Genomic DNA, 24,190 nt, shown 5'->3' with positions numbered 1-24,190 from the left:
CCCCCCAAGTCTCTCCTTGTTCCACTAGAACCCAATCAATTAAATAATTTCATCAATTTGGTCCTTGGCAATTTTAATTTGTGCAACTTCATGGCTTGTTTTGTTTCAATTAACTACCATGCTTTGTCAATTGCACTTAAGTCATGACTTTAGGGGTTTTATGACCGAATGAGCTCGCGTTTGCCTATTTTTTAATTTCCCTAAATAAATTGGTTGTTTGACCTTTTCTTGGCTCTTGAGACCTTTGGAGTGCTTAAATGTTTCGATTGAATTCGAATGGTTGACTAAGGTTTGCAATTGGGTCTTTAATTGGTAATTGGGTCCTTGGTGGGTCCTTTTCCTGAAACTTATGCATTATTTGATTTCATTTAAATTGCAATTAGGAGAGATTTGGTGACTTTGTTATACTTTACTATTTGAGGTACCTTGACCTTTTTATTGTTTTGAAGCCATTTTTCTTTCATTTGGACACCATCCAAAGGGGCGGTATAATTTCTTTTATCCCTTTTGTTTCTCTCCTATGTGACCCAACGTGTTAAGTGAATTGCATGCCTACTTTGCTTTCCTAGTTTTTTCTTAATTCCTTTTACTTATGTCATTTACTTTCATTTTCATGAAGTTATTCTTTTAATGGGGTATGTGTACACCTCTTGGCTTGTAATAGATAGGGCGTAGCAAGTAATTTGGTCCATTTTCCCTTTCCCCTTTGTTTTAGTTAGCAAGTGTAATGGTTGCATGCCTATGTGTTACGTGTTACTTGCTTTATTAGGTTTTGCATCTAGTCGAGCATGTTAAGTGTTACGTGCTACGTGTTTATGAGCGTTTGGCATGTCTACTAGCTTTCTGTAGTGTAGATGAATGGAATGGATGAATGTACGTTTCCACTAGTCCAACGCTAGTCGGAATTCATAGAATGGGCTAGTCCAACGCTAGACCCTTACGGACTTCCCCTCGTTAGTACATATTTGCGTGTTCATCACATGTCATGCATTTTTCTTAACTTAGCATTTGGCATGCTCCTTGAAACCCTTTTTCCCTTCATTTAGGATTTTTGCATTTCATACTAGTTATAGGGTTCATTTGCTTGAGAAACCCCTTGGGTAAGGGAAACGAGCGAGCGTGGCTTCAAAATAGCCTTAGCACGCTAGTTCTCCCTTCTAATCAAAGGGAAAATTGAGACCACGAAATTAGAGGTCATCCCGTACCCGACCTGATGCATCCCTCTAGGATCATGCACTTTCATATCATTTTTTCATTATTTTCCTCACTAATTATATATTGTAATTCACATGCCATATTCACACACTTCTTTTCCTTCTTTACTTTCTACCTCACCCTTTGCACCCATTTATACCTATATATTTATATTTTCATCCATTTGCACACTAACACTTATATTTTCATCCATTTGCACACAAACACTTTTTCTCAAATTGCACACATGCACTTTTCTACACCTTGCACACTTACACTCTTATTTGAGTCCTCATTTGCATCATTCATGTTTTTCTATGAGGTCTTTCCTTATTGACCTTCACAATTCATGTGAATGGGATCAAAAGCCTCATCAGAGACATTTCTTAGACTTAAGATTGCATTTCTCATCCATTAGTCATATCCAATTTGCATACATACCTTGGGTAGAAAAAATGAGGAAAATAAGGGTTAAATCACGCAACTAGCCTTGGCTAGGTCGAAGGGGTGCCTTGGATTTTTATCCTTGCCTTCCCCTTCGTCAAATGTGACTCCCGAACCTTTGTCTTTGTTTTACGTGGACTAGGAGTCGTTTAAAAAGGGTTTCTTACTTTTTCCTATTTTACTTTAAACAATTCAATTTTTTGGGTGACTTGGTACACCCTAATTCTATACCAAGTGGCGACTCCATTTTTTATATAAAAACCCTTTTTAAACTATTTTTTTGGGTCAAATCGTCGCATTTTCAAAAGTCCCATTTAGACCCATATTTTTTCATCAAAAAATTCATTTTTTCAAAATCAATAAATTCACAAAACCAAGTATTTATTTTTCACCAAAAAAAGTGGGGCGCGACAAGTATTATTTTAATGATTTAGCAAGAAAGTCACTTTTACTTCTATTTGAACTTGTGGCTTTCGAGCGTGGGTAGCAAGATGATATTTTTTTTATTAACCTTGGTCGAATACCGATGTAACAGTGGTTATGCATTTCTCAGGTGGTCTCGTGGACGCCGAGGAGCTTGTCTAACCTCTTGGTTTTGTCCTTGCTTTGCATTGACTTTTGGTGAGTGTCAAGCGCATGCTTTATGTTACTATGATTGAAATGATAATTGTACAAGTGCTATGTGAATCGTGAACTTGCTGAGACTAGGGTGTATTTTACTGCCCTTGTTCTCTCTCTCTTGATTAAATGATACATGTTACATGAATGTTGTGACTTGTACTCGAACCTGTTTTAACTCGTGAGTACTGAGCGGTAGCATGTACCACACCCTATTCGGGTGAGATATGCCTCTCATACCGACTCAGTGTTATTATTGATTCCCTAAGCGGCAGCATGTACCACACCCTATTCGGGTGGGAGGTGCCTCTCATACCGACTCAGTCCTATGACTGATTTTAAATCGATTGGAATGTTGTCTCATCGACCACTCGTATTTGTGGGGACGGCCAAATCCATTAGCTAATCTCGTAACTCGAGTCGGCAAGGGTTTGGTCGAGAAATTTGGTGAACCTTGGGAAATGTTATAGTTTGATCTTTTGAAATATCGTTTAGCATACTCGAATAGTATCGTCACCTTATGCTTGTTTGGTTTCAGATCCGAGTGGGTGTAATGTTGGATGGAGGAAGTAAGTGGAGCGCTACGGTCATGTTGTTTCTTGAGTTGACGGAGAGTCAACCCCAAATGGCTTGAATTGGTCAAGACGTGGAAATAGTTCCTGAGAGTTCCTGTATCCTTCCATGTGTGTTTACTTTCTACTTGTGCACTTAAATGATAGTTCATGTTAAAGTTACTTTCAAGTATGCTATTCGATTGATTGGTGCTACTTGCTTGCTTGTTTAATTTTCTTGGCTTCACTGAGCGTTAGCCCATTCCTTTAAGTTTGTTTTCCTTAACAGGTTTTGGAGGTGGAAGTTGGAGATTTTAGACTAGTGGCTTTTGGTTGAAACTGGCATATCTTGTGTATGATATTGGAGACTTTTTAAAGTGTAAATGTTGTTATATTTGAGTGTTTTGGATTGCAATTGTAATGGTAACCTTGGAAGTTTTTGGATTTGTATATTGGATGTACTTCTCAATTCTAAATCAATGGTTGATTTGTGATTTTTTATTAAATTAGAATGAGTGCGTGAGTCCTGACGAGAGTTGGACAGGTGCCCCGCTGATACCTTAGGGTTTGCCTTGGGAAAAGATGGGGACGTCACATCTTCTCATAAGTATTGATTATTTCACAACAGAAACTCCTTAATGTTGTGGTAGCAGTTCCTAAAATTGGAGACTCCTTTAACATTGTGATTGCATTTCCTTAACTTCTTGTTATTGGTGTTGAACTTACCATTATGCATTACTTGTAAAAGTGTAAACAAAAAGAATCGAGTTATTTGAGCTAGGATAGAGCAAGGGTAAGAACTAAGAAAGAGAAAATAAAGAAACAAATGGTATACTAAATTTATTAAGACATATTTTGCATCATATAGCTTTTACTAGAATTAGCATTTAGAGTTTTTTCTAATGAGTATCCGTTAGCCATTAGGTACCGTTAATACACTTAATCACACCTAACCTATTATGTAATGTACAAACTAACAATTATTATTCTCTTTTGAATTTACGCATATTTCCTAAATAACTTTATATTTTAAAAAATTTAATACTTGAGCTACATCTTGATGATTGTCTATGGGGCACTCGTTGAGCAGACCTTCTATCAAATCATCTTGTGATGAGAAAGAGCTTACTGATATAACAGTTCAGTTTAAAAATCTTATACTTTGAATCGTAATTAGATATCAAAACTGGGTAATTAAGTAAAAGAAATAGACAAAAAAGTAAACATGCAATTCATAATCGTAAAAATGATATACGTAAATAACAGTTTCCTATACATTTAAGTTTGTCCCCTTACACAAAGTTACTGGCTCTGCCAATGTACTACATTTAAACAACTTTTCAACCCAATGTATATAAACCAAAAAGTAATGCTCTATTCATTTATTGGACTGATTCTGCTTTGAACCCCTTGATTTTTCACCATTCCTATTTTGCACCCTGATTTTCACTTTTAGAATATTGTACAATAAACTTCAAATCGATTTCAATTTAGTCCAATTATTAATAGTTAAGAAATTTACAGACTTTACATGCTCTACATACCAGGAAGGATTAGTCAACAAGTCAAATTCACGTTGCATCCACAATTTGTGTATCCCTAGCCTAATGTCATTAATTTGATTATATCATAACACTCTATTGAAACAAAATGTTAGGGGTGAACATACTGAATATTAACTTTTTCGAGGTTAAGTTAAGAGGCATGGTGAAATTTGACCTGCTAACTAACAAGTGCATTATGTGCATGCATGAAATCTCCTTCAATGTACATTAACATAGTAAAGAGTTGACTTTAAATGGGATGAATTTGAATGTTTGGTGTAATGTATTCAAATTGACATGGGGAATGTGAAGTAAGAATCATCATAAGTTTGGAAATGCAAAGTAGGATAAGTCTTTATTTATATGTTTAATTTATGATAACTTAACAACCTGTATAGTAGTTTATACATCACTAGGTATAATTGTCACAAAACTCACTTAGATCATCCAAACCTGCCTACCTAATTTAGTCACTTAATCACTCTTTTTTATTTTTTTTGTTCAAAGAGAGATTCTAAGCTTTAAAAGAGGGAGGGGTAAAGAAGATGACTTGAAAGTTGAATATAAAACCTCAAGGTCACCTAATCTTTCTTATCAAACTTAAATCTAAAAAGAAAAAAAAAGGGGTGGCAACGAAGTGTGACAAGTGACTGCTTTTTAGCTAAAATGGAGGCCTTTTAGTGCTTCCATTGCATGTCCCCAAGAATGTAGGTTGTTCATATCTATATTTGTTATAAAATTTATATTTTCACCCCACCTCATAAAACCATATGTACAATTGACATATACAAGAGGAAACATAAGACTAACCTCTTGCTCTTGTGCCCACTTTCCATGATGAAAGAAATGGAGGACCATTGTAAGAGAGGCTATCCCTACTATTACATTAACAAAGAGTTATTGCAATGCCTAGTGAGTATTGGTCTATCAAGTATTTATTATCAAAGGACAACTCGACAATGTTTATAACTTATTCTTAAATTAAAAAAGAAAAATAACATTTTTGAAAATGTACTCTCTCTTATTTGGTATTCTAAAATGTTTACATATAAAGTCAAATATCATAAATGTGATAAGGATGAAATTTTAGTCTTAGAGTTATCTTTGTCAATAATGATTGATGGATGCAATAGTTCAAGACCAAATGAAGAAAGAATTTTGTACATAGTAATTAAAATTTCATCGGATGATAAGTACTTTATATTTTGTAGTTTCCATTATTCTTGACATTGATTGTTGTCTCTGTTTTACTTCGCTACAATAACACCTGCACCAAAATTGCTGAGCTACACTGTAATTATATAATGATGCCTCATATAAGTTCGACCAAATACCCACATTGTAAAAGTCCATGCCACAAACTATGTATTATTAGAAGCCAACTGAGAGCTAATTGCGAAGATCCAACTCCTTCCTTGATTGTGCCCCAGACTCCCTGTCCTTTTACAATTAAGATGGACAAAATAAATGACAAATAGATGCCCCTATGGAATAAAGCATGCCTAACTGCTTAGAGCTTTTCTTTTCAATCATCAATACCAGAACACACTACCATGCAAACAGAAGATTTGAAGTCTTTAACAAGTGAAATATTAAATTGAAGTACCAAGTGAGAATATATAAATACATGAGTTCTTAATGTCTGTTCCCAAAGTTTGACCAGAAATTACCAATGAGCAAACTTCTAATCAAACATTTATTTTAGCAATTTAGCATACAATATGATCTTGATCACATCAGTCGCACTCCAACATTGCCCTCTTTTGTGAGACATCATACTTCCATTTGAATGTAAGCCTATTAGTCTCACAACAAAGATTAGAGTGTTTCACATTAAAGAGTTCTATGGCCGGATCCATTCGATTGCCAACCTTTTTTTTCCCGACAAAAATCATAATTTCACTCATGAGATCTGCTCTAATGGCAGAAGATACATCAAACATTTATAGAATTGAACTATGTCCCATATTTAGATTACAGCTAAGTTCTTTCAGTTTTTGATACAAACGGATATACATGTAAGAAAATGATTAGCAATGCTAGTACACAACTCGAAACTTAATTTTGCATAGATGTGTTACACAATTAATTAATAATTTTTATGCAATGAAGTAAAAATTCAATTACAAGATTATGTGCAAAAGGTGAGTGGATACTTTCCACAAATCATACATCCACATGATTGCCGTTTGAATACATCACAAAGAAGGTATTAGGTTATGCTCATAGATAAAACTCATCCACAATATCAGAGGTGCTCTTTAACTATATGTGAATGTTAAGACGAGAAAAGCAGACCTGACTCAATTTGTCATGAGTAGCCCTGTTCTGCATAAGAATACATATCTAAATTAGGAAGATTTGTTTGAAAAGAAAAATAAGTGGGAAATTATATCTTCAAAAGAATATGAATGGATGTAAAATCAGACCCTTGATTGGTAGGCCACCTGCAATCTTCTTATCCAAAAGAACTAAAACTCAAAAATGCATAGAGCAGAAAAGAGGGACGGGAGTATATAATTATAAGATTTTTGCGTCTATAGAAAATCAAATAACATCAATACTATTTGGTATCTCTAGTTCCGAGATATATAAGAACGCACATACCAAAGAAAGCAATAATAACATATTCGAGAACCTTAGCTAATTGGTTAAGATTGAAATGTAGTACCTGATGCTCAGGATAGAATATCAGCTTCAAATCTTCCCAATGCTGTAACAACTGTTGAAAATCCTTCAATCTCGAAAGCCATTTAATAGAATGTCCTCTAAAAATGAAACTTCTGTGAATTTGACGCTGATTTTAGGCATTGATGGGAACATAAGTGGATGAATTTAAATAACTCCACGAGTTTGGGAGTATCACTCTGAGCAACAGACAATAACTACAATATCACAAACCAGTCTTGTAAGAGTTTGGCTTGTGATGTAGAAGAGTTTGTTTGGATTGTAAGTTATTTGAGATATTTTTACTGTAGCACTTTTTATGATGTGATGTATGTGAGATAAAAAGGTAATTGGAAAGATAAAAAGGTGTATTGGAAATTGTAATGATGATGTAATTAAGTAAAATTGGAGAAATAATGTTCAATCCAAACAAACCCAGAAACTCTTGTAACTTTTGCAGCCTCATGAAATCCAATATTTCTAGTGTAGCATGTTTACTTGAACAATACCAAAGTCAGAGAAAGAATATGAGGGAAGGAAAAGAGAAGCGATATCATCATCAAAAGAAGTCATTGTTGTTGCACTACTTTAAACAAGAGTATTTACCACAAATTTCATAAGTGCTTTGAATCCCTAAAAGACATTCCCGCTTTACTCATCATTAGTCATCTAACTTTAAGTAGCGTAACTTCAGATTTATAGATCAAACATTTACAGAAGAATAATGTTAGACCCAAAAACAACCCTCTTTTCTAGGCGACCACACAATGGAGCAGTTAATGAGAAAGTACAAGTGCTTGTGAGTAGAAGAGATAAACAAAGTACAGAATTCAAACGTAACAATAAGTAAATAAAAAGGAAAGAATAGTAAACCAATTAACTACCCAACTCCTCTTGAGATTGTAGGTTAATTCAAACAAGCTACTTCAAGTTGATGAATTACAATCACTCTTGTGTATAAAGGAAGGTTCACCTCCTCCTTATCCCGAACTCCACTCGGTCAAACCAGGACGCTTTACTATCTCTCAGGACAACCCTCACAGAGCTACACTCATGAAGTATTTACTCACAAATGAAAAGTTTATAATGAACCTCACACCACTAAGATTATAAATCTTTTTTGAAGAGTATTTTCTCACTAAAATCACTCTAAATCTTTTGTATCTTCAGTGTGCAAAAGTTGTTTGAAGTATCTGACCAACCACTATTTATATAGAATCAAGAAAGTGCCTTATTAATGCTTCCAACGGATAGAAAGTAGCTGAAGAGTCAACTAGCCGTTGGAGTGTCGGACGTCCGATAGCCCTATTTTATGCGTCCGATAGCAGGCAGTGAGTTTAAGAGATTTTCTTCAATTCTTTCGGACATCCGTTGCAAGCTTTTTGTGCGTCCAACAGCAAACAAAGAGATTTGAGAAATTATCTTGTTTCTATCGGACGTCCGGTAGAGACATATTCAGCGTCCGATTAGTTTTGTCGACTTCGAAAGATCCTATCGGACGTCCGAAGCATGCGTCCGAAGTTGTGCAATGATTATCGGACGTCCGGTACTGTCTTTTTGAGCATCCGACAGGTTCAGCATACTCTGTCTTTTTCAAATGTGCTTAATCTTTGAACCTGATTTATTTCATTACTGAAAATGCCTTTGAGGAGATGTTAGCAACATCCATTTGTTTTGTAATCATCAAAAGTTAGGGACCAATGTCAACATTCTCCCTCTTTTTGATGATGACAAAACAATGGATGGAAGAAAGAAAAAAAAATTGAGCATATAAGCATAAGCTCCCCCTCACACAATGCATCTAAACTTATAATTTCAGAATAACTCCCCCTTACACATAGCATCCATTTCTCCCCCTTTCTGTTATCATAAGATGAGAGTAAAAACCAACTATTAAAAACCAGCAACAATAACAGAGAATTCAATAATCCAAATAAAAATAGAGAAATGACAGCAATCACAACAAATCATCGTGAGATCAACATTATTATTTTTGCTCTCTTTTTGACATCATACAAATTCAGTAAAAAATCAATAAAAACTCAGTTCAAAACATCAGAAACATCAAAAGAGAATTACAAAAAAAGCATTATGAACAAGAATCTCATCAATCTTACCAATATCTCCTACTTGTTAGTGTTAGTATCATGTCTAACTATCCACATGCATTTCATGCCTTTTTTCATATTTTTTCTCACATAACAATCACTTTTCATGTGACCTTTTTGACAGCAGAAATTACACATAACCAAAGAGTTATTTATATGAACAGGTTTAATAAATTTTACTTGTCTTCTCTTATAAATAGTAAATTCGTTGGAATTAGAATTCAACTTATTCTTTTGAAAACAGATTTGTTTCTTGTGTTTAAGCAACTCATTTAGACCATCCATTCTTCTTTTCAAATCACCTTGTTCCTTTTTGAACAATTCACAAAACTTTGTTTTTCTATCAAGCTCAAAGTGTAAAGCAGTCTCACTCTTTTTGAAATAATTATTTTCAGTTTTCAACTTTTTATTTTGTTGAAAAAGAATTGCATTATCTCGAAATAAAAAACTAATTTTCTGTTTTAACTCCTTGTTTCTAGCATAGGATTCTTTCAAACTATCATGCAATTTTATAATGAAAGATTCAAGATCATCATTACTTTCATCATCACTTTCAAATTGAGAGTTACAAGATGTTACTTCATTATCTCCAATGGCCATAAAAGTCAATTGAACAGATTTCTCATCCTCTTCAATTTCACCATCGGAGTTGCACTCATTCCATGTGAATTGAAATTTGTTGAATCTTGATTTTCTTCCTTCGTTCTTCTTCATCACTAGACACTCACTTGCATAGTGTCCAGGTTGGCCGCATTCAAAGCACTTATTAGTTTACTTTTTATTGAGCTCTAGCTTCCCTTTGTTTCTCAAGTTGTTGGACTGATTCGGAAAGGAGTTGCTAGGTCCACCTTTTCTGAATCTCCTCTTGTTGAGTATTCTTTTGAAGTTTCGTGTGATGAGTGCAATATCACTATCATCACCTTCCATGTCATCTTCACTCACGGAGGCTGTATCATCTTCATCTTGTGAAGCCTTCAGAGCAATATTCTTTCTCACTTTTGTGTCTTCTTCTTCCTGCACATTGGACTTGAATTTTAGCTCATAAGAAGTCAGTGAATTAATGAGAGATTCAATAGGCAAGGTATTTAGATCTTTAACTTCCTCAATGGCAGTCACTTTACTCTCCCAATCCTTTGATAAAGCATTCAGAATTTTTCTGTTTTTCTCACCTAGAGAGTATTATTTTTCCAGCACCTCCAAATCTTTAATGAGGTCATTGAATCTACAATACATCTCATCAATGTTTTCATGAGGTTGCATCTTGAAGGATTCATACTTTGTAACTAGTATGGATTTCTTTTGTTATTTAACATTCTCACTACTTTCATGAATTTCTCTCAGTTTATCCCAAATTTCCTTGGCTGACTTGCAGTTTTTGACTCTAATAGATTCATTTGAGTTTAAAGCACAATATAACACATTCATGATTTTTGTATTTAATGTGAGATGAGCTCTATCCGCAGCAGTCAGTTCACTTCTTGTTTTTGGTCTAGATCTCTGAGTATTTTCATCTATAAGAGAGGCATCATATGGACCTTCACTAATACTAAACCACAATTCAATATCAATAGATTGCAAAAAAATAATCATTCTTTCTTTCCAACTCACATAATTTGATCCATTAAACATAGGTGGTCTAACGACAGAATGTCCTTCAGAAAACATAGCATTGTTGGTTGTCATCTTTACTCCAAAGCCGATTGAGTTTAATCTCTAGGAGACCAAGCTCTGATACCAATTGTTAGGCCCAAAAATAACCCTCTTTTCTAGGCGACCACACAATGGAGCAGTTGATGAGAAAGCACAAGTGTTTGTGAGTAGAAGAGATAAACAAAGTATATAATTCAAACGTAACAATAAGTAAATAAAAAGGAAAGAATAGCAAACCAATTAACTACCCAACTCCTCTTGAGATTGTAGGTTAATTCAAACAAGCTACTTCAAGTTGATGAATTACAATCACTCTTGTGTATAAAGGAAGGTCCACCTCCTCCTTGCCCTGAACTCCACTCGGTCAAGGCAAGACGTTTTACTATCCCTCAGGACAACCCTCACAGAGCTACACTCATGAAATATTCACTCACAAATGAAAAGTTTACAATGAACCTCACACCACTAAGACTATAAATCTTTTTTGAAGAGTATTTTCTCACTAAAATCACTCTAAATCTTTTGTATTTTCAGTGTGCAAAAGTTATTTGAAGTATCTGATCAACCACTATTTATATAGGATCAAAAAAGTGCCTTATTAATGCTTCCAACGGATAGAAAGTAGCTGAAAAGTCAACTAGCCGTTGGAGTGTCGGACGTCCGATAGCCCTGTTTTATGCGTCCAATAGCAGGCAGTGAGTTTAAGAGATTTTCTTCAATTCTTTCGGACGTCCGTTGCAAGCTTTTTGTGCGTTTGACAGCAAACAAAGAGATTTAAGAAATTATCTTGTTTCTATCGGACGTCCGGTAGAGACATATTCAGCGTCCGGTTAGTTTTGTCGTCTTCGAAGGATCCTATCGGACGTCCGAAGCATGCGTCCGAAGTTGTGCAATGATTATCGGACGTCCGGTACTGTATTTTTGAGCGTCCGACAGGTTCAGCATACTCTGTCTTTTTCAAATGTGCTTAATCTTTGAACCTAATTTGTTTCATTACTGAAAAAGCTTTTGAGGAGATATTAGCAACATCCATTTGTTTTGTAATCATAAAAAACTAGAGACCAAGGTCAACAAATAAAAAAGAAAATTTATCATCAGTTTTGCAAACATACACATTTAATAGTACAACGTAAAACAAACTTGTAAATCATGCACTACCATTCATGCCTACAATATGACACTGTGTTTGGAGATATCATACTTTCAATTTAATATAATTGCAACGGTCTTGAAAAGAGCATTTGAGTGTGCTGAAAACCCAAAACTGTCTTGTTTTTGTACTTAGTTGAGTAGTGAATTGAGGCTGAGATTTGGCTAATTTATGTGCTGAATTTTATGAAGATATCTTTAAAGAGTTATAGAATTTTGAGTCTATTTTCTAACAGTATAAGATTTATGATTTTTGAACTTACGAAACTCAAGTTATGACTTTTCAAAGAGCATTACAAAAATTGGAATTTTTCTTATGAAATGACAAAAAAACTTGGAAGGGTCTTGGAAACATTTTCTGGTTTTTAAACCTAACTTTCTTGATTACTTGCACTCCATTTCATACTTGGATCATGGATTTATTATGTAAATGAGTTTTTCAGCTTTCACATGGGATTCTCTAGCTTTGATATAACATAGTAAACTTTGAAATGTGATTTTTAACTTGGGTGTAGGAATGTTGGTGAGTGTTCCTTATATGTGTGTGCTTTAAATGACTATGTGAAATGTTGTGAATGTTGTTTGAATGTTAAATGATTTCCAATGATTGCTAAATGGATTTTCGATTGGCGAGTGTGTACTTTATCGCACTCGACCCAAGCAAAAGTGAATTTTCAATGATTGAATGCTACATGTGCATGAATGTAATCCTTTTGGCTGAACTGGGTCCTTGCCCTTCGTTGCCAGTCAACTCGAGCCAGAAGCGGATTCGGTCGGGTGGTTGGTGACTTTGGGATAATGTCTGGTATACTCAAGTATTACCACGAAGTCTGGTGGAGAATTGACCAGTGAATTCAATGCAATGAAATTAATGAATGAATGATATGAATACTGAAGGAGTTTTCACTTGCAAATGTTTTCTAATGTCGGAGGGATAAAGAAAATGATTGGCGAATGACTTGAATGAATGGCTCCAAGTGAGCACTTATCCTTTCAATGAATGAATGATTGATTCTTGAATGACTACTTATTACTGTGCCAAATGTGCAAAGTGCTAAATGTAAATGTTTCCGTGTTTGCCCTCTTGATTGTTTGTTTGGGAACTTCACTGAGCTTTTAACTCATTTCGTTAGTTTGTTGTTCTTACAGGAGTGGAGGCTGGAGTAAGTAGGCATGAACTAGGGTGTATAACTTTCATGTACTTGTACTTTTGTAGATGAGACGTATTTCAAATCTTTGGAAATGTAATCCTATGCTTTATTTGTGGATTGTAAATTAAGTTTGAATTACTGGTTGGAAATGAAACTTTTATATTAACTTCAAAACTTGAAAGGCTATTTTAAGAACGTTAGTGAGTGAGTTCTGGCGAGAGTTGGGTAGGCGATTCGCCAAACCCTTGGGTACACCTTAGGAAAATGTGGGATCGTCACAATATGCAGCTTGTGCAAACAAAAGGGACATATAAGTGGAGGTGCTCTATAACAACGTAAAGTATGCAACCAAAATTCTTACTAGATTACTTTTCTTTTTCCAAGAATCATAAAACTAATGTTATTTGACAGGATTTTAATATATATGTACAAGTTAAAAAAAAATCGAATTACACCCGTTCACTGCAAGTATACAGGTCAACTAGTAGTTTAGGGTATATATCGGGTCGATCCCACAGGGAAGAGTGAACAATTACCGGTATTACTAAAACTTCTCTATTATTTAGACTATTAATGAATTATAACAAATTTAACCTACTGAAATTATATAGAATAACAAATAAAAGCTCCTTAGGTTGTGGTATCCCTAACTACTCATGCAAGTGCTATATTTGGATCATTGAGTACTACATCTAGGCTAGTTATGGTGTAATTTCCTTATACATTTGAATCCTACTTTCGTAGTGAATCAATTATACTTATAACTAATCCATACATATTCTCATGGTTATGAAATTAGCTACAAGTTCATTTATTCAGTGAAATTACATGAAATGAATCACTACAAACCACATAGGTGCACCTCTACTTTCGTGAGTGTACTCCCTATGTTTAGCACTTCTTGAATTAGTGTTAAATCTCAATTTTCATTGCAGAAACAATACTTTAGATAATCACAATCAATGATACCAGATTAATCATGATTTAAAGAGCCAAAGTGCTAAATAACTTGCTCAAATCATAGCAATCAAATAACCAAATAATAAACACTAACAATTATAGAAAGTTCAACCAAACCCAAGACATAAACTTTAGAGACACATATTAAATACAAAATTCAGAACTTGCATATTAACTATACTTAAGAATCCAATACAAAAGATAAAGAGTTAGAGAAGAGATAACCCTTGCCACATGAGTTTCAACTCCTCCTTCTTCATCTCCATTTTCATCCTAATCTAGCTAATATACAAGAATGGATGAACTACTAGTTAAACTATCCTACACTAAGAAGAATGGCAGAGCTACATTTTTGTAGTCCAAGCTTTCTCCCGTATCTCTCTCTATTCTCCCTTCAATCTTGCAAGTTTTGGCTATATAAAGGTGAAAGTTGGTCAAGAAATGAGGTTTACACCTCCTTTTTATAGTTGGGAATGTTTCTCACATGTTTAGCATCACATGTGACTTAGTGAAGGTGAAATTGAAATTTTCGCGTAAAGATCAGACTTGTCTGACCACAATTCGGCCATAAATCCGGCCACAAATCCGCCAATTTCCGGCCGGATTGCTATAGTGACGTTTTGGTGCACTTTTGTTCAATTTCCAGCTCTGCTCCGATTTTACGTCAACTTCAACTTAACTTTTCTTGATGATAAAAGCTGATTTAGCTCTTGACCAAAACATAAAACTTGTATCCCTTTCAGTTAGCTTTCCAATGCATCAAGAATCACCTCATTTGGATCTGTGTAGGCTGAGAAATGACCGAAATACCCTTGACTACTCACTGCCCTATTTCAGCTTCGACCAATAGAAATTAGCTACAGTAATTCAGCTTTTTGACCTGGAAAACCTTCAAACCGGATTCAGATGTCTTCACCAAAGTTGTAGATCTATCTCTTATCTTCAAATTGGTTTAAGAATTATTTCAATCCGATCATTGTAGCTCATGTTATAGCCGAAATACGAAAATGTATTAAAACTGTCAAAATGCACAAAATCCAAGTAAAAAGTGATAAAAAACTCATTTAATTAATTAAAAATATTTTTCACCAATTATAGTCAAAATGATTCATTTTCTTCTAATAATATAACCAAAGTGACTAAAAATAATATAAAATATCATACAATTATTACGTAAATTAGTCACTTATCATTATTTTTTTGGGTTACAATAAGCTAATATTATTGAGGTAGTATTGGCTAAGCGATAACCTTTTTTAAAGGAACTCCCATCCATGAAGAATTATCAAATAGCCAAATTCTTTCTTGCACTTATGGAAGTAATTGTTAATAAATCTTATATTTTGAATGCATGGTTTAAGCTCGTTATTGACTTTTTGCAGTAAACCAATTACTTTTATGCTATGCTTGAAGTGTCCTTCTTTTTTCTAATTAATCTCGCATGAATTGATTTTGGAAAAAAAAACAATCATATTGGTAATAATTGATGCACATTTTTTAAGAGAATAGTGATTACTAAAATATTGAACCTGTGCTATTGGATATCTCATAATTTTTGTAGATTGTCCACAGAAACTCTGATTTGGAAATTTGAGTATGCTAGTCCTGAAAAATATTGTTATGTAAAAGTGACTGCTTTTTGCTTCATTTTTATGTAAGTTGTACCTGATTTTTTTAAAAATGAGTTTGTGAAGGCCAGTTGGGCAAACATTCAATTATTCTTCGTGGGTTTTCCTATCCATGAATGCTAATATATATATCTATATATGTGTGTGTGTGTGTGTGGTGAGAAGTGGTTTAGTTATGATGACTGAACCTTCAAAACGTCCTCGTTTTGTTGATGCAATTGAATTGCTTGTGTGGCATCATCTGCACCGTCCACTAAGTGCTTCTGATCTTAGCGGTCGCTGTTCTGCGGGGGCCATGTCTTTCTTTCGTCGTAATTTTCAATAAATTACTTCTGGGATCAATTTTATGCTGCACTTAGTAATCATTCAAGAATATGTTATTGACTTGTCAGGATGGAAAGAACTGTGCTCAAAATTAACTACCGAAGAAAGAAGTGGGAGCTTTACTGATTATTGCCGCCGTTCATTCACAAATAGCAGGCGTCGAGGAGGAGGTGCAGTTGTGCACCTCTATCGACCTTGATGATGTTAATGGCCATATTGGAAGATCGGAAATCTTGGACTACCTAGGACTTAAACTTCGTGTTTCTGAATGTGCATCTTGGAAAAATTTTGTAGTTTTCTCCAACGATGAAGATGAAGAATTTGACAGCCTTGATGCTAGTAAGAAATAAGTTTTACTGTTTTTGTCCCCTGCCATTAAATGTCAATTAGTAGCTTGAAAATATATATATAAACTACTATGATTCATGTTTGGTTTATTTTGATCTATCCAGCTCCTACTGTGAAAAGAAGGATTGGCGCAACACTTGAAGGTATAGAGTTCAAGAATTACTCGGTAATTATGGTACAATTCTGGGCACCCTTTACAGTGGGGGGCCGTCTTCTGCTAAAAACTTCAGACCATCCTTTTGGCTTGACAAGTCTCAGAAAAGGGTTCTGCTCTTATAGGAAGCTTTGTCTAAATTATAGCTACGTTGTTGATGAGGAGGCTGCAGAAGAATATAACCACCATGGCGGTGGGCGCCTCGGTAAAGATCCACCGTCGCATGTGTTTCAAACTGGATTGCCTGAATATAGTCCTGATATTAAGTTCTACTCGAACCAGGAGTTTCCACTGAGGGATGATGCCATCCATAGGGGAATGAAGTACTACCTAGCTGTGCCTGTTTTTGAACCGGACGGTTCACAAGATTGTATTGGCGTTTTGGAGTTCCTCTACAATCCGCATTTGTTCCCTATGCAGAAGCTTACTACTTTTGTGAGGGTCATCTCAGCTACACTTAAGGTTTGTCCTGGATTACATTCTATTTAATTTGACTCACACAGTCCTTTTTCTCAGTCAAAGTTAATTGAATTAAATCAAACTCCAAAATTTGGATAATGTTGGTTAATTAGACTAGTTTGATTTAGTGAAATGGTACTTACATGTTAAGTGAAAATTTTGTGCTAAGACAAACTAAAATTGGTGTGCAAGAAGCTACAAGAGGTGTTAGAACATCATGAGTATATTGTCTTTGGAATAGATATGGAGAACGCTAACGAACTCTACCAATTTATATTTAAATTGATTATTAATGCCAAATATGACTCTGGAAGAAATAATTTACAACTATAGTAGGTGAAGTACATTTTAATTTTTTAGTTCCTCTGGACTTTGGATGGAGGATGCAATATTTATTATTATTATTATTATTATTATTATAAGCCTAGCAGGGATTTTTAATGTTGGTCAACGTATCCACCTCTATCATAATTGGGTAAAACACACTTTATTCCCTGTGGTTTAGAACTTTTGCACATAATTCCCTTATAGTTTCAAAAACTATGCATAACCTTTTCATAATTTGGATTAAAATATCAAAATGACCGAATTTGCATTTCATAACAGAGTCAACTAAAATATCAGAAGTACCCCTATGTAAAGTTTAAACTTATTTATTAACCATAGGGGTTATGTATATATTTTGAAAATGATAAGTGAATTATATGGTAAAGCACTAAATCATAAGGGGGTTATATGATAAAATATAAAATCATATAAAATTAGAGTGTCATGCATATTATGTTTATATATTTTGATCACTTCAGTCATTTTAGTTTTTAAACAAGGATAATTTTGATATTTTTACAAATGGTCATTTCCATCACTTTGATATTTTAATCCAAACTATAAGGGGATTATAGGGGGTTATGTGAAAATTTGCTAAACCACAGGGAGGTAAAGTGTATTTTGCCCATCATAATTACATATTAAGAAGAGTAAAATAAAAAATAATGTTTACTAAATTCATCTTTTGTCTTGCCCATTCATCAATAACACACATGGAATTTACCCAAAAAACCTCAATGCTCATGAAAATGTTTTTTCCATTAAAAACCATGTACCAACAACACAGTTACATTGCACTTCATTGTCTAATTGCCAATGCAACTCAATTGAAAAGAACATTTGACACCTAAATAACCTTTCAAAGAAAATTCATTCTTTAATACTATAATGAAAACTTCAAATTGCTCGACAGTTCAGTAGTATGAAGTTTCTAAAAGAATATATACACCAGTTTTGGCATATAACAGTTTCTAAAAGAATATGTTTTGGCATTACCAGTTTCCATGTTTTCCATATGACTTAAGCTCTTCTCCAAATCATTAGGTGAAAAACCATGACAAAATCAATCTTGTCTACAAATTATAGTATGCATCCCACAGGTGAATTGCAATTTACAAAATGGAAGTACGAAATTATCCCTAAGAAATTCCATGGTATAAGTACATGAGATATATGTCGGCCCGGTGCTTGCAACTGCTGGTTCTCGAGTTTTTTTTTATTCTAAATATTCAACACAAGCATTTTGCGGGTAGCGCACTACCACTAGCTCCCCTCATCTTCCTCGGTCGAAAAGATGAGAGTCAGCTACCTTAATGTGTGCAGCGGGGCAAGTTCGTTGTACTGATGACTTGCATTTGCAATTTTTTTGGTTCTCTACAGGCGGTAGAACTTAGAACTTCAGATTATTACTACCATCTTGACATGGAGAATGACTTGGCCAACGTAAGATGCCGATGTTCAATCATCAAAATTTCATCAAATTCTATTTTGAATTGATGTCTCTTTTCTTTTTCTTTTCCGCCCAATTTCTGTTGACAAAAGAAGCCTTGAAACAGAGCTCAACAGGACTAAAGTGTGCATACAATGAAATCCTGAAAGCATTAAACATGTTTTGTATGAGGCATGAAGTACCTTTTGCTTAGACCTGGACTCCGAGCTCAGATGAAAACTTCATTGGAAAAGCCATGTCAACATCCCAAAAAGGGTCTTACTCGTCAGATAAGAGATATTCAGTTCTTCAAGAATGAAAGGGCAAGAAGTTGTTTGGAGAGCATTTTCGTGCCAGAGTGCATGCTTCTACAGAGATATAGCATAGCTGAGCATAACGGATTACTCCTTTTCACACATCGCTAGGCAGCTAGGATTAACTAGCTCCTTTGCTATTTCTTTACAAAGTAATCGCATTGGAGAAGATATTTATGTAATCAAGCTCTTTCTGCCGAGTTACAAGACTAGAGATCCAAGGAGCTTTTTGAACTCATTGCTTGCCACAATGAAGCAGCATCTCAAGAGTTTCAAGATTGTTTCGGGACAAAATCTCGGGAAGGAACTATATGTTGAAGTTTTAACAATTTCTCATGGGGAAAATGAGCTTGACGATTCTTTTGTAATTTGCTAGACTACTACTGGTGCTTCATTTGGACTAGGAACTTTAGGTTCGGAGGATGAAAATGAAACCATGCACCAACATTTCTCATATGCTGAATAAGTGAAGTACAGCATGCCTCTGATTCACCTACTGGGTTTCAAGATAGTGAAGGGCTATCGGCACTGAAGGGCAGCCGTTCAACAGCGAAATTGGAGGGAATCAGTGGAAATGATCTGGAAAAATATTTTGGGATGAAGCTTAGAGATGTTGCTTGTATCTTAAATGGTAAGTTGTACATATCCAGAGTTGTGGCAAATGATGAGCTCCAACAAATGATTTGCTAGTGACTCCCTTGCAAATATTCGATCTTTTCATAGTCTAATGAAACACACTGACTATCTTTGAATTTGCAGTAAGTTTACCTACAATAAAGCACAAACTGAGGAAATATGGCATCCGAAGTTGGCTTGGAAAAAGAAGCAAGACTACTTCCACTTCCACCCCCATCAACAATTAGTTCATCCAAGATCGTGGAAAACTGATTGAAGAAAATAGTCATCAAGGCTTATGTCCTAGTGCTAGAGCTGAAACAATTCCCAGCACTTGCCATTTCCATCAGTCTTCAACAGGGCCAAACAGCAGCAGCATCACCATAAAGGCTCAATATGGAGAAGAGGATATTATAAAGTTTGGCCTTCCGTTTTCATCATGCATGGCAGATTTGGAGAAAGAAGTGACATCGAGGCTCAAGCTAGAAATTGCTGACATTAAAATCAGGTATCAGGATGAAGATGATGAGTGGGTATTAATAACGGGTGATGCGGACTTGCGGACTATGGAATCCATGGGGAAGACTAAAATTAGAATGTCTATTGTGAAGGTTAGGGGATGAAGCCATGTTAACCGTTCCCGTACTTGTTCAAATATTTCTAGCATAGGTTTCGTAAATTCCAGACTCCCAGTCTGCAATGTGTGTGAATAAAATGCAGAGTCCAAAGAACCATCTGTGTGCACATTTGTTCCTAAAATTACCGGGACTTTGCCTTCTTTTCATGGTTTATGTGAAATCACGTGAATGGATTCTGTCATTTGGGTTTTTTTTTTGGGGTTGGAGCACTTGCCCGCTAAGAGACCTTAATCGCTAAGTTTGTTTAAAAAAGACAATAATGTGGTAAAATATCTTAAATGCAAGAGGAGACGATGAAGAGAGATGTGTCTATTTATATGATAAGTCATTAGGCATAGTTTAAGTTGGATTAGACTCCTTTCCATTGTATTGGAGGCCACTTTTCTCTTTTACACTCAAATAAAATTATAGTATTTTAAATATAAAGAAATGAAGAGAGCAATAGAAAGAAATCCAATGGAGAAAATTCCAACCCAAAATGGTAGCCAATTAGAAAAGTTCTATTTTTGGAATAACTCATTGACTCATTGTTTACCTTACAAAACTTGCTATTTAGTATTTACATGACAAGATTTACCATTCATGTTGTGATGTCTTGTTGGATTATCATGTGAATGTACAGTGTGAGAACCCTTACTTAAAAATATAAATTCTCTTAAATCACGTGTATTGCCATAAAACTATATAAATTATAATATTTCCTTCCATTGCATTGCATTGCCTTTCTACATGAACTGTAACATATCCTTGAATTGGCATCATTTTATTTCACTATATGCATTAGGACCAAATACCTTTTAATTGTGTTTGAAATCTTATGTGAAAGTTTAAGGGTGCTAATTAGACATTTGAAGTACTTGGATGGAAGAAACATTATTTGGCAAAGTTTGAGGGAAGGATTGGCCAAGATAGGGCCAAGTGTCAATGTCCCAACCAGTCAAACAAATTGACCAAGGAAATTAGTAAAATTTAAACCTTTTTTGTTCCATTTTTTTTCTTTGCTTGGCCGGCCCTCTTGAGCTCCAAAGAGAGAAGAAAAATTCCATTTTCTTGCTCAAAACTCTAGCTTGGACTTTGAGGAAAACCAAAAAGAGAAGGAACCTTAGTTAGCTTGAGTAAACTATCTTCAAGGCTTGCTTGTGATTCAAGCTAGGAACTCTTGCTTTGGTGGACTTTTGGGTGGTTCAAACTTCATTTAAGAGAGGTAATTGATCCTTAAACCCTAGCTTTATTATTTAATATCAAGTGTTTAAGGTATTGATGACAAACTAGAAGTTAGGTTGATGTTGTTTGTGGTTAAGTTCTTTGAGCTAAATAAGTGGAAGTAAGGTTGGATGTAGGGCATGCCATGTGTTTGATTCTTTACCTAAGCTTTGTTTGTGATTTTCCTTGATGCATTAGCATGTTAATGAACCCTCTTAAAGTTAGAAATAACTCTTGGAATGTTGAATAAGTTAAAAATAATGAAAGGATGGAGTTTGGTGGTGAATGTGAACTTGAGACTTGTTCTCTATTCTCCTTGCTGGCCGGCCATGGATTGGAGGTTTTTCCTTGATCTTTGTGACTTATTGAACCTTAATTAAACTTAAGAAACTTGGCTAAACATTGGCTTAAGCTTGTGTGTGAATTGAGGTGAAATAGAGCAAGTAAATTGGGTGATTTTGTCAAAATCCTGAGTTGATTAGAACAGAAAAATCAATCAACTTCCCCGGACTTCTGGTATTGATAGGAGAGGAACTAGAGTTTAAATTTATACCATTAGAAAGCCCTTCGAGTCTAGTTTCCAACGCTACCAACAGCGCACAATTCCGACTTTTCTACAGTGAGATATGACCATTTTTTCAAGACTGCATGGGCGTGACTGTTATACCCGAGAAAACTCTTTTGAACTTGAATGAGATTTTTCTTTTACTCAACTTTCTTGCATTTGTCAAACTCATTTTCTTGTAACCTTTTTCTACATCTTTGGTCTAACTTGCATGGTAAATTGAGTCGATTAACGACCTACTTAGTCACCTAATGAACTTACGTTTTGGTTGGAAAATGAATCTAGGATATTAACGACTTTTGCTTGTTGCCCCAGGACTGGGAAACGAAGGTGAGGGTAACCACGGGACTTGATGGACAAACTCTGCATTTTTTAACAGGTGAGTGTTCCATTGTCTGTTACCTGTTTAGGTGAGATATCGGAATACTTGGTTTGTGATTGTTTGATCTAAACATTTGATTTGACAAACTTGAGGTAAGCGTGTACTTTATCACACCTGATCTCCTTCGATTCTACTGAGACTCTATATACTGATAATTTAAGATGTGATTTCTCTATATTTTACTATACGTCGTTTGGGTGATATTTTATCGACTACTGTGACTATTTGGGTATTCAATCTCATAGGTGAGTCGGTTGTATTGACCCAGCAAGGACTTGGTCAAGAAGGTTGATGAATCCTGGGAACTATTTACTGAAATGCAGAAACTAGTATACTCAAGTATTATCTAATTATACTGTTTAAGGTGTTCGGGTCAGATAAGGGAGTGACTGGTGGATGAAATTTGGAGAAAGTGGTGTTCTACGGACATTAAATTCTTTGAATGCAAACGTTGATAAAGAGTCAACGGATTCTCGATACGATCAAATTTAAGTGGATTTGGCTTTTGGAAGCCACCCGTATTCTCAAATTGAATTGTGATTAAATTATTCCAGTATTATACTACGTTTACTTATCCATATTACGCTTCTAATTGGTTATGTGCCTACATGTTTATTTGAAACTTCACTGAGCTTTACCTCACCCCACACCCTTTTGTTTTCCTTAATAGATCTATGATGGAACTGTTGTCAAGAACCTGCGCAGCCTTAAATCTTATCTTGAACTTGTACTTTGGGTTGTAATCCTTTTATTTAGAAGACTTTATCTTTGACTCTCGTAAGCTTGAATTTATAAATTTGGCACTTATTATGAAAATTAAGTTTGGAATTGTAAATTTGGCATTTAACTCTATATTCTCAGTTTGGAAAGTTGGCGTGACGATTATATTTCCATTATAGTTTGTAACCTTTACTTCGAAAATATTTCGTTAGTTTTCTTGGGTTGCTCATTCATTAGTTGACTGAGCCCCGGTGAGAGTTAGGTAGACAGTTCACTAATCCTTAGGGTTTGTCCCGGAGAGAGGTGGGGCTGTCACAGGTGGTATCAGAGTCTTGGTTTAAATTTACCTGGATGTATTAGAAATTTTCGACCTTAAGATTATATATGATTATTCTCCCTTTTATTAAGAGTACTTAAACTTTATCTATATTTTATGTAGGATGGACGGACCTAGTGGCCCTAGTAGTAGTCAGATTGGCGAGCAGCCCTGTAATACATTGCCGATGATTAGGTACCAGATCAGGCCAGGAGGAGCTGCCGTACATTGGAGTTCAGCCAACCTTAATTGGCGTTGCAAATGTCGACATACTTACGCCTATCGCAAACACGTTGTTTTGACTGTTGTGAAGGAAAGGAAGGCGTTAGCGGATGCTAATGTTAGGCTTGAAGCCGAATTGAATCAATTAAGGAAAACTATAAAAGTGCAAGCTGACCGGATTGAGGAACGTGAGGTTGACGTGATTGAGGGCCAGGAAAAGATCAATGATCTTTATGCGCAACTTGGAGAAGTCCATGAGCGGCTTGTTAGGGGAACGATGAAGGTAAGGCCTAGAGCTGAGTCCATCCTGAATGTTTCTGGAGATCTACTTGGGGAATTAAGTGACGAGACTTCTAACGTGGGAGACGACTCAAGAGCTGAACCTGCCCAGGATAGGAAGTCATCTAGTTCCGCGACGGGTTAAGTCTTGACTATTGGGTTATCATTTTAGATGATTTTGAACATTGTAAATAGGAAGAGTAGGAGAATGTGGTGACTCAGTGGTGGTAC

The 24,190-nt window shown here is 35.3% G+C and overlaps 1 protein-coding gene across 2 annotated transcripts; it reads left to right on the top strand.

Moving 5' to 3' along the window:
• Window positions 1–16,034: 16,034 nt before the first annotated feature.
• Window positions 16,035–20,413, top strand: LOC140007493 (protein NLP5-like). 2 transcript variants are annotated; one of them, XR_011814806.1, is made up of 4 exons: window positions 16,035–16,327; window positions 16,441–16,952; window positions 18,657–19,650; window positions 19,779–20,413. XR_011814806.1 is itself a non-coding variant. In XM_072050183.1 (3 exons), exons 2-3 carry the CDS (start codon window positions 16,509–16,511, stop codon window positions 18,771–18,773), a joined length of 561 nt encoding a protein of 186 aa, XP_071906284.1. In that variant the 5' UTR covers window positions 16,035–16,327; window positions 16,441–16,508; the 3' UTR covers window positions 18,774–20,413. The 2 variants fall into 2 exon arrangements, 1 of the variants encoding a protein (XP_071906284.1); XM_072050183.1 differs by having other exon boundaries at window positions 18,657–20,413.
• Window positions 20,414–24,190: the final 3,777 nt, after the last annotated feature.

The sequence above is a fragment of the Coffea arabica genome, chromosome 5c, assembly GCF_036785885.1.
Source record: "Coffea arabica cultivar ET-39 chromosome 5c, Coffea Arabica ET-39 HiFi, whole genome shotgun sequence".
In the NCBI taxonomy this organism is placed as follows: Eukaryota; Viridiplantae; Streptophyta; class Magnoliopsida; order Gentianales; family Rubiaceae; genus Coffea; species Coffea arabica.
Note: the sequence above shows the minus strand (reverse complement) of the source record. Positions and strands in the feature narration are given on the sequence as shown.